Source organism: Aegilops tauschii, chromosome 6, assembly GCF_002575655.3.
Source record: "Aegilops tauschii subsp. strangulata cultivar AL8/78 chromosome 6, Aet v6.0, whole genome shotgun sequence".
Lineage (NCBI taxonomy): Eukaryota > Viridiplantae > Streptophyta > Magnoliopsida > Poales > Poaceae > Aegilops > Aegilops tauschii.
The window spans coordinates 77,563,768-77,575,040 of record NC_053040.3 but is presented as its reverse complement, the minus strand read 5'-3'; the positions used below and the strand labels follow the sequence as shown (position 1 = coordinate 77,575,040).

The following is an 11,273-nucleotide window of genomic DNA, read 5'->3' as shown; positions in this document are numbered from 1 at the left end:
AAAAATGCAGGAAGCGGCTAGGAAGGATGTGGAGAGGGCATTTGTATTGCTTCAAGCTCGTTGGGGAATTGTTCGTGGGGATGCAATGATGTGGGAATCAGAAACTTCGTGGCAGCTCATGACATGTTGTGTTATTCTGCACAATATGATTGTCGAGGATGAGGGTGATGGTGTAGCCCAAACCAATGATTGTTTAAGCACCTGAAGAACAAGTTGAAATCCCCAAAGATCAAGATGCAACTCAGGTGGACCCACAATGAAAACCAAATAGCTGATGTTTGACTTGTGCACTTAAAATAAATTTTATGTAAACACTATTTATGTTCGGTTCAACATTTGTTATTTACGTGCGACAATGGCTTGTATGATCGACGTGCATGTATTTGCATGGATTTGAGAGTCCAGATTTGAGATATGTGGAAATATGAGGGAGGGTACGTATAGTGGGCCGGATTTGCCAGGTCCGACAGCAGATGCTCTAAGGACCCATTTTTAAGTTTTCCACTGGACCCGGGATTTTACAGGCCCGGCCTTGGGAAGAAGAGATTAGAGCATCTCTAGCAGACTCCTTAAAACGCACGAAACTGTAAAATAACCGTCGGTTTACAGTTTTAGACGGAGAAAAACGACCCGAATAGAACCCGTAGACGACTCCGACCTGTAAAAAATTAAAGGACGCAGTACAAAGCTCCTTCCGATTTGCAAAAACACAGTTTTCGCGTTCGCTTCTACGGTGCCCTGTATCGGGAGAAAGCGGTTGGCGGGAGCCCAACTGCGATGGAAACATCCGCGTCCGCCGTCCACGCCGCACCGGACGCGACAGCCTAGCCCCCCCCCCCCCCCCCCCCGGCCGCCCACCCCGACTGCTTGAATAGATTCAGCTAGCTAGCTCGCTCCTGGATTGATTCAGCTAGCTACGGCTCCGGCGGCTCCGTATTTGGCCGTTTGGATTGATTCGAGCTAGCTAGCTTCGTGCGAGTTGTCCTGGATGCCGGCGGCTCCGTATTTGGCCGTTTTATGCATTGTCCGCGGGCTAGGAGTGAGCTAACTTTTTTTTCGGGAAAGGAGCGAGCTAATTGGCCGTGAACACGGACGAGAGGAGGAAGACGTGGGAAAAAATATATAAGCGGATATTCGGTTTTACAGTTTAAATTTAAGAGGTCTGTTCGGCCGCAGCTCAAACCAACCCTTAAAACACGATTTCCGCGCGGTTTTCAGTTCCGCGGTTTAAGGAGTCTAGGATCCTCTTAGACTAAATTGAAAAACCACATAAACATTGCAGGAAAAGTTGCAATAAAATATATATTTCTCAAAGATTCGTGTGGTTTTTTTAATCAAAAGTAACTCCGAAAGCTCTGAAAACGAATTGCAATTTGCAAGGCTAGGCAAAGCACCAACCCACCCGAGAAGCGGTGGTGGTGAGCGGCGAGTCGTCGGTTCAGTCAAACTCAACTCCATATAAGAAACGGAGCTTCTCCCCTCCACCGCCGCACACGCGAACCAACCCCGCCCCCACCTACCTTCCGTTACACGCTGCCGCTGCGCGCGCGTCGCCATGGTAGCAGCCATGGAGGAAACTTCCAATGTAGGCTCAGAGGAAACTTTGGCCGTCGTGAGTCCTGCGGGCCAAGCCGCCGTCACAGGGTCGGGCGACGGCACGGACCATCAGTCCGGTGAACCCGACGCGACGATTACAAGGCCGCCGCCGCCGTCCCGTAGTAATAATTATGGGGCCGTCGTCATCGGCGGCACCTTCGACCGCCTGCACCGCGGCCACCACCTCTTCCTCCAGGTGCGTCTCCGCCTGCCCGCCGTCATCTGCTCCGCCTCATGATCTCATCCTCGTCGCGCGGGCCGCCGCTGGCAAGCTGAGCCCCGTCGGCGCTCCGGTCGCCTGCCGTCCTCTCGTTCCGGCATCGTCTGCCTGGCGAATCGATCTCGATCGATTCGCTCGAGAGCAGCCGCGGGTTCTCTGTTTCTTCCGTGATTCCGTCTGAATCGCATATTTTCCTCCGTGAATCATAGCAGAGCCATGTGCTATCTCTAGACGAGACAAAAGGAAAACACTAAACTGGGCGTGTGATGTGACAACAGGCGGCGGCGGAGCTGGCGAGGGAGCGGGTCGTGATCGGCGTCTGCGACGGCCCGATGCTCGCCAAGAAGAAGGTTAGCTCAATCTCTCCTTCCTCGTTGATTTGTCACCTGCTGCTGTACATTTTTAACGTCCAAATTAATTAATTCTGGACACATAGTACTACTACTACTACAGTGCCGCTGTCGCATCAATTTTTACATAAAGTTTGAGACGCGAGACGTCTCAACCAGCATGCCATGCCAACTACTGTAGCTGATGCTGCTCCACATCTACATGTCCTCATAGCTGTTGGTCAGCTCTCAGCTCATACCAACCGAACCCTCTCTTGCACAAAAAAACGGGAAGGATCCTTCTGTCGTCCCATGCAATGCCACTTGAGTGCATAATTTTGGGGCATTGGAACCCTTGAGAAATTTTTCTATGTAGCATTTCCTTGCACTATATTTTAAAAAAAACATGAATTGACTCAAACCTCTTGGAAATAATCATCAGTTGCTAAGGTTCAGTAAGACTACCCACAATAGGAGTAACATAGATAGTAACATCACACATATCTATGTTAAATAGATGATGTGGCATGCAATAAATGAAGAAAGAGATGAAAGTGGTAACATAGCTAGTTACTACTAGTATGAGTAATATCACACATATCAAGGCAAGATGTGTCTATAGCCTAATAAATGAAGTGCTTCATGTTATTACCTCTGTCCGGGTTTATTAGGCCTCCTTGTATTTTGTGCCAGATTTTGACTATCTATATTATTAAAAAAATATAAATTATATGATACAAAAATTACACCATTGGATTTGTGTTTGAAAGAGCTTTCCAACAATATAATTTTTGTGACATATAGTTTACATTTTATTAGTTAAATTTGCAAGTCAAACTTTAGCACAAAATAGAATGGGGCCTAATAAACCCGGACGGAGGGAGTACCACACATATGTTACTCCCCACTATAGAGGTAGTAACATAGACTAGTAACATGGACATGTTACTAGTCTATATTACTACCCATTGTGGCTAGTCTAAGGTAAAACTTGGTAGAAATTCAGCTATGCATGATACCAATGAGCATGGCATGTTAATCCGGCACTTACTTTTTTCTACTCCCTCCGTTCCTAAATATTTGTCTTTCTAGAGATTTCAACAAGTGACTACATACGAAGCAAAATGAGTGAATCTACACTCTAAAATATGTATATATATCTGTATGTGGTAGTCCATTTAAAATCTTTAAAAAGATAAATATTTAGGAACGGAGGGAGTATTTTGTACGCTCTTGGAAGCATGTTAATCAAAGCAGGGAGGCCCTAAGCGTGTCACTGTCATAAAAAGATATGTACATTGATAAGTAGTTGAGCAGTACCGTTAGCGAGCAATCTTCCATTCTACGAATACAACCGGGCAACTACACAAAATTCAATGAATGTGGACAGGGTGTTGAAGCTCCATGGGCACCTGACACACACCTCTGGTAGGGGTTACTCAATCATTGGTTGAGCTGCATATATCCACCTCAAAGCATCAATTATTAGTTGAATTGCATACATTCTCTTTGTAAAAGCTGCCTAGCTATTGGTCGTGGCCTCTAGATTTATTCTAGATAAAATCTATGTGCATATATCTGATGGCCATCTCTTGTTTTTGGTGGTTCATTTGCACTTTGCAGTATGGTTACCTGATACAACCAATCGAGACGCGGATGGAAAATGTCAAGGATTATATCAAGGTATCTTTCATCCAATCGTAAAAAGTCTCCTGTTCCTCAGCCTATGTATCACCTGAACTCAGCTCGCTAGATTAATAGGTAGTACTCGCTTATGTATAGCATCAATCTGCATTTTGGTACTAGAAAGTGACAATTACTTGTACCCTGCTACTTGCACTTCAGCCAGTAAGCCTGAAATTTAGCTTCAAGTCTTTTCATATATCTTACACATTTCGCTGTCAACTCGCTAGTCTATCAAGCCGGATCTTGAGGTTCATGTCGAACCAATCATCGACCCTTATGGCCCCTCCATTGTCGATGAGGCTCTGGAGGCAATCGTTGTCAGGTTAGGCTTCTTAATAGCCCGGCCTGCTTCTTTTTTTAACAGGATTTCTACTTTTCTAGCACGCCGAAGTATCATGTAAAAAAAAATCTATATTTAATCTGTTATTATTTCCATGCCATTCTTGGATCAGCAAGGAGACATTGCCAGGAGCGCATGCTGTCAACAGGAAGAGGGCCGAGAGAGGCCTCACACAGCTGGAGGTTTGGTTGCAACAACACTAACTATTTGCTCCAGAAACTACAAATTTTAGGTAGGTGCTGCAAGATGACAAACTGATTTTTCTATCATTCTCCTAGATTGAGGTGGTGGAACTAGTGCCAGAGAAGTCTACAGGGAACAAGATCAGCTCTACAGCATTCAGAAAGATTGAGGCCGAAAAGGCACTGCAGCAGCAAAAGCTGGACCAGCAGGAGGAGCAACAAACAGTTCAGCTGGAGTGCAGGACATAGCCAACCATCTTATCATTGTTCAGCTGGCAGATTAATGCATTGCAAATCGTGTGCTTACAAGTTCTACTTTACATGCATTTTTTTTTACAAAAGAGTAATATATATACAAAAGGATAGCAGCAGAGCACTTCTTTGGCTCTTGTAAAAATGGGTACCAAACTTAAGGATTACACAATTTTCTCAAATCAGCAGAGTTAAAAGGTTTCTTAATTCTTAACATACACGAAGGCAGAAAAGTTTTTTTTTCTGAGCAAACACCGATTACAACGCTTACACATGCACTCCCACTGCGAAAGACCGGATCGAAATTACAGAGCTTGAAGATTGACGAAGTCACCACCAGCTCACTGTCGTCACCTCCCAATGAAAGAATACCACATCATATTTACTTGTCTCACTTTTACCAAGAAAAGCCCTCTGTGTGGAAGAAAGTTGCCCATAGAAGTACGTATCATGAGACCGAACTGCTTTAACCAAAATATAGGCTAAATTGATTTTTTATTATTCTGTTCGGTTTGAAAAATAGACACTATTTGGTTGTCGGTTTTATGGTTTTCAATCGACAAAAACTGTATACATCAAAGTAACATAATTGTGAGTCTGTCATCCTTGTTTCTCTCCAGCGTAAGCACAAGCCGGTTAGTCTAAGTCGCTAGCTAGCTAGTGTGTTGTTTAGACAATTGTACACAGTTTTTTTTCCCGAAACAGAGGTAAATGCTTTGCCTCGTCTCACTAATAAAGAATAGATAATTGTCCCGTTAATTAACAAAAAACCAGGCAAAACAGTCACAACCGCCCACAGCAAAGGGCACCGACACACACTGCTGAGAGGGAGACCATCGTTCGAGGCCGCTCACAAGAGCCATCGTCATCACTTCTCCCTGAGCAAGCAACTCCAGACTTTGCCTCATCGAACCCGCCGCCACCGTAGAACCGCGTTAACCCATCGAAACGACGGCCAACCTCGCACACCACCGCGGCAACCCCGCACGCTCGCGCCATGGTCACCACGCCCACGCATCGACGCCAAGCCTCCATGCCACCTAGAATGGAACGAAGCAGGGCGGCACCGACGCCACACGGGCTTTGCCCGACGATGCTCCCCGGCGGCAACGAGGGGAGGAGGGGCGGCCACCGCTGTTTTTGATCTAGGATCCGCCTGTGTCGCTCCAAGGGAGCGACGCGGGGAAGGGGGGTCGTATCTTCTTTTGTTTCCTGAAACCGAAAGGAAAACACACTATTGTACATATATTCATGCAAGCACAAGTGCATCGGTCTAGTCATCAATTATGGGATGTTGATTGATTACAAATATCTTTGTAGCTCCAGAGTGTTTCAGTTTATGCTCCTACCTACCGTGGATATACAAGAGAGTTCTACAATCTAATGAGGCTACTATGAAATATTTAGTCATGGGTGGGGCAAACTCTTCTATTCTGGTTCATGGTATATATGGTTCATCTATGGAGGAGATCGAGCTTAAGAATGAATGATTCGTAACCCCGATGGGTTCCTCGGTTCTAGGACCCGTTGGTCAAAGGAAAAGGGGGGTTTGGATTCCAGGACAAAGACGTATGAGGCGAGAGTCTCACAATTCCTTTGAGAAGGGTGTGATACCACCACCCACATCGCTCTTTCCAGGAGGTTGGCTGCCTATCCTAGATCTTACCATTTCTAAGAAGATCCCTTGTTTGATCTGGTTTAGTTTTAGTATCAAGGTTCTTTTTCTATTTCCATATGTATGGGTCAGATTCAGGTGCCTAATCAAGTAGAACATCTATATACTTTTAGATGATTGACATTTGTATGTACGTGAGTATAACAAATCGCTACATGGTCACTCAAAAAAAGCAGTCGTGTGAATAGAAAAAAAAACGTTTCGGGGAGGAGCTCTGGCGACGCCCAGGGCGACTCGCTCGTGACGGGAATGGCGGAGGCGCCGGCCCTAGCGCTCGTCGGGTCAGGCCGCGAGGAGCGGCAGAGGTTGGATGGCCACCTCGGCGACGAGTGGAGCATCTTTAGGAGGCGGGGAAGGGAGATCCTTCGGAGAGCGCGGGATCCAGAGGGCTGTCTGCGGCGTCTTCGGCAGAGGATGCAAGGCTTCTTCAATTTAGATTGAGTGGATTCTCAATTGAAGGAAGGGAGAGCTACGGCGACGATTGAGGCGGTCGCACCAGATTTGTTGAAGCCGGATTCTCCGCCGGAGGCCGATCTGGTGAGTAATTGGGGAGAGAAAGGGGCAGTTTCCGATGCATTCAGCATCCTGGTGAATGGGGGATTTGGAAATAGCGCCGTTTCTTGTGCGAAATTAAATTCAGGAGTTACTAGTTTTGATTTGGAGACGAAATTTGAGGAGGGTGAGGCTTATTTCACGGGAGCGGGGCACGATTTTGGGTCGCAATCTCCTGTCGTTGCTTCCAGTCGCTCTGCTGTTCGTTTGTTTCAGGGAAACATGACAGGCCAGGACTCCCCTTCGGCTATGGCTGGGAAGAGCCAAGTTGATCAGGCTGCTGCGGCCGGGTCTGGCAGCGGTCAGGACGGGATGCTGGAGGAGGAGCCAACCTCCCAGGTTGCGGTGAACAGCGAGCCGACGACAATCACTGCCTCGCCTCCCCTGATGAAAGGCAAGGCCGCTGTAGGGGGGCCGAGTGGCCTAGTTCTGGCTACTCCGAGGACCTCCATTGGTTTCGCTGCCACGACGACGACGCCTCCTACCCTCCGTAGGAACAGCAAGGCCAAACTGATCAACGACAAGCCGATCGTCATCGACATGGAGGCGGCTTTGCGGGCGGTGGCGGACAAGCTGGTGGTGGGTCGGGTACTTTCGCCATACCTGGCTGACCCCTAGGCCGTCGTCAACGAGCTGAAAGGGCCTTGGCGGCTGCACGGCGAGGCGGCGGCCCAGAGGGTCAAAAGCGAAGATGGGCGTTTCGTCATCACCTTCTCGAAGGAGGGAGACCGACGTCATGTGCTGCAAGCTGGACCATGGCACTACAGAAATGATGCCGTCCTGCTCGCGGCATTTGATGGAAGCGGTGACCCTGTGGATGTTCCCCTGGATTCTTTCAGAATTTGGGTGCAAATCCATGGGTTGCCGGTTCCGATCAAGACCGTGGAAATGGGATGGACTCTAGGCGACAAGCTTGGCACCGTCATTGCGGTGTCACACAAGAACAAGAAGATCGTCGACGAGTACATTCGCGTCCGCGTCGAGCATCAGGTGGTCGAGCCAGTGAGGAAGTTCATCGACACAACCGACGCAGGGGGCACTAAAAAGATTTACTTTCCAGTTAAATATGAAAAGCTGCCTAATTTCTGTTTATGCTGCGGCATCGTGGGGCACACTACGGCTAAGTTCTGTGGACTCCCTAGTGAGCTACGGAAGAAGAACTTCTGCATCGACCTCAAGGCTCCAGCACACCCGAGAGACTTGCACGCTTCGGGGGCTTCGTCCGGGCCTCTCCTCGATTATGGAGGGCTGTCGGTGGCCCCTGGAGAGGCGGAGGCGGCGGGCAGGCCCAAGCTCCCGGAGAAGATGATCAAGGCGGTGACCACAGGTGTCCAGAAGCTCTCGGTCGCCGCGGCGCCTTTGCTCCCCACTTCTGTTGGTATACAGACTAGTGGGAAGGAGACGCTGGCGGCCGGGGGCCTCTCCCTCCATGATGCGGAGATGAACATTGCATCTGGCATGGAAGACGTGCCGGATCAGGCTGCTGTAGGGGTTAAGGGGGGCACTCCCTCCATCGTCTTGAGTGCTCCCGAGACCCCTGCTGCTGCTGTTGAGGTGCGGCACATGAAAGATACTGATGGTGCTCCTATAGTCAGCCACGGAGATCTGCGGAGGTGCAGGGCACTAATGGCATGGGTGCTAGCTCCATCAACATGAGCGCCCATGCTAAAGGGGTGGCTGCTGAATCTATTCGGGGTCGATGGAAAAGGTTGTACAGAGACGAGCAACTGGAGCGCGCTGCCGTTCATGGCGTGTGTGCCAAGCATGTGAAGTTTGAGGTCCCTTCACCCCCAAACAGTGGCAGCGAAATGTCCAGTCGCAAGGGTGCCTTTGCAGCCATCCTGGAGAGCACGGCTGGTAGCAAAAGGAGTCTTTCTGATGATCAAAATTTAGTGTTTAGTATGGATAGCACTAGTTCTGAGAGCTTAGAGTATAAGAGTGCAAATGATAGAACTGTTTCTTGTAAAAGAGTCTGTACTGAGAGGGTTGAGGCTGTAGTTGGTGTAGATGGGTCTATTGTTCATGTAACTGAGGAAAGGGAGGGAAGAGAGGAGGAGGCTGGGGATAGGAGAAGGGAATCAGTGGGTGAGGAAAAAGAGAATGGGGATGCAACAAAGGAAGCTACCGGCCTTGGGGCTGCCGGTGACCTGACGGGCGCAGAGGACGCCCGTCAGGAGCCATGAAAATGATGAGTTGGAACTGTCGAGGCTTGGGTCAGCCTCGTACAGTTCAAGAGTTGGTGTGCCTCTCTAAGACGCACAGACCCGATGTTATCTTTTTATCTGAAACAAGGAAAAATAAAGAGTATGTTGAGAGTTTGCGCTACAGGTTGGGTATGAATAATGTGTTTACTGTTTCTGGCCATGGTAAAGGTGGAGGACTAGCTGTGTTTTGGGATGAGGCCTACTCTTGTGAGCTGAACAAATATGGGGATCATTTTATTGATATGTATGTCGGCAAGGGAGATGGAACAAAGTGGAGGTGCACTTTCATTTACGGTGAGCCTAAGGCGAGCCAAAGGTACGTTATGTGGGATCTCTTGAGACAGTTAAAACCTCTTGGTGTAGGAGCTTGGTTTATGGTGGGAGATTTTAATGAAGCTATGTGGCAAAATGAGCATTTCTCTCGCCACAAGAGGTCTATTAGGCTTACGGCTAATTTTAGGGAAGCCCTGTCCGAATGTAATCTATATGACTTGGGTTTTCATGGTGTGCCTTGGACGTATGATAATAAGCAAGATGGGTTCAAGAATGTTAAGGTACGGCTTGATCGTGCGGTGGCTTGCCCACTTTGGTCTTCTATGTTCCCTCGATGTAAGGTATCCCATATTATAAGCTCCAGGTCTGATCATTGTCCTATTTTTATTGAATTGTTGGGTTCTCCCAAAGTTGGCACTTTTGTTAAACAGTTGAAATATGAATCTTATTGGGAGAGGGAAGGTGGGGCTTTGGATGATCAGATTAGTGCTTGCTGGAATAGAGATTCTAATATTAATGATCTTGGTGATGTTGCAAATAAGCTAGACAAACTAATGAAATCCCTTCATGGGTGGGGTCGCGTTCATATTGGGTATCTGCCAAAGAAACTGGAGCGGGCTCGTAAAAGACTAAAAAAATTGTTTAGCAGGAATGGTCATTCTGCAGGTTTGGAAAGAAAGAAAATACTTGCAGAGATGGATGAACTTCTTATAAAGGAAGAAATGCTTTGGAAGCAAAGATCTCGGTTGGACAAGATAAGAGGAGGAGACCGTAATACTAATTATTTTCAGAGGAAGGCTTCCTGGAGATCAAAGAAAAATCATATTTCTGCTCTAAGGAAGGAGGATGGGTGCCTCACGGAAAATTTGGAGGAGATGAAAGGTATCACTAACTCATTCTTTAAACAACTTTACTCATGTGATGATTCAGTTGACCCGTCCCATATTATTTCGCTGGTCAATCCCCTTGTCTCTGATGATATGAATGAGGAGCTTTGCAAACCTTTTACGGATCAAGAGATTAGTGATGCGCTTTTTCAAATGGGGCCGTTAAAGGCTCCGGGGCCGGATGGTTTTCCTGCAAGGTTTTTCCAGCGGAATTGGAGTTTGATCAAGGAGGATATTATTAAGGCTGTCTAACAGTTTTTTATTTCTGGAGTTATGCCTGAGGGGATTAATAACACAACTATTGTTCTCATCCCGAAAATTAAGAACCCTCAGTCTATTAAAGATTTCAGGCCGATCAGTTTGTGCAATGTTATCTACAAGATTATTTCCAAATGCCTTGTTAACAGACTGAGGCCGCTCCTTAATGGTATGATTTCCCCTACTCAAAGTGCGTTTATTCCGGGAAGATTAATTTCTGACAATGCTCTCATAGCCTTTGAATGTATGCATTCGTTGAGTACGCTTAAAGATTTAAGAGGGGAATTTTGTGCGTATAAGTTGGATTTGGCGAAAGCTTATGATCGTGTAGACTGGCATTTCTTGCAATGTATGATGGGGGCTTTGGGTTTTGCGCCGAGGTGGATAAATTGGATTATGTCGTGTGTTACATCGGTGAAATTTGCCGTCTGCTTCAATGGACAGTTGCTGGAGTCTTTTTCACCTTCAAGGGGACTTAGGCAGGGGGACCCTTTATCTGCGTACTTGTTCCTTTTTGTTGCTGAGGCACTTTCTTTGCTGCTTAATGATGCTTCAGCCAGAGGATCTCTTCAGGAGTTTCATTTGAATAGACATGCGCCAGGTATTTCTCACTTGTTGTTTGCGGACAACAGTATGTTATTTTTCAAAGGCTCCATTGATCAAGCAATTGTCATTAAAAATATTCTGACGAAGTACGAGAAAAGGACTGGACAGTTATTAAGTCCTGATAAATGTTCCATGATGTTTGGGAAAAAGTGCAGTTTGGAGAATCAAGTGACTATTATGGTAATCTTAAAAATTACGGTCGATGGGTTCGAA

At 47.1% G+C, this 11,273-nt stretch overlaps 1 protein-coding gene across 1 annotated transcript; it reads left to right on the top strand.

Moving 5' to 3' along the window:
- The first annotated feature begins 1,482 nt into the window (after positions 1-1,482).
- LOC109746539 (phosphopantetheine adenylyltransferase) lies at positions 1,483-4,819 on the top strand. The gene is made up of 6 exons (XM_020305659.4): positions 1,483-1,792; positions 2,095-2,166; positions 3,769-3,828; positions 4,059-4,153; positions 4,284-4,353; positions 4,450-4,819. The coding sequence occupies exons 1-6, from the start codon at positions 1,556-1,558 to the stop codon at positions 4,600-4,602; spliced, it is 687 nt and encodes a 228-aa protein (XP_020161248.1). The 5' UTR covers positions 1,483-1,555; the 3' UTR covers positions 4,603-4,819.
- Positions 4,820-11,273: the final 6,454 nt, after the last annotated feature.

What these genes read in the sequence shown, in the direction of transcription:
- LOC109746539 (XM_020305659.4), top strand. Translation starts at nt 1,556, where the DNA reads ATGGTAGCAGCCATGGAGGAAACTTCCAATGTAGGCTCAGAGGAAACT. An exon ending in GCCACCACCTCTTCCTCCAG is followed by an intron (nt 1,793 to 2,094) that starts GTGCGTCTCCGC and finishes ATGTGACAACAG; the next exon opens with GCGGCGGCGGAGCTGGCGAG. An exon ending in ATGTCAAGGATTATATCAAG is followed by an intron (nt 3,829 to 4,058) that starts GTATCTTTCATC and finishes TCAACTCGCTAG; the next exon opens with TCTATCAAGCCGGATCTTGA.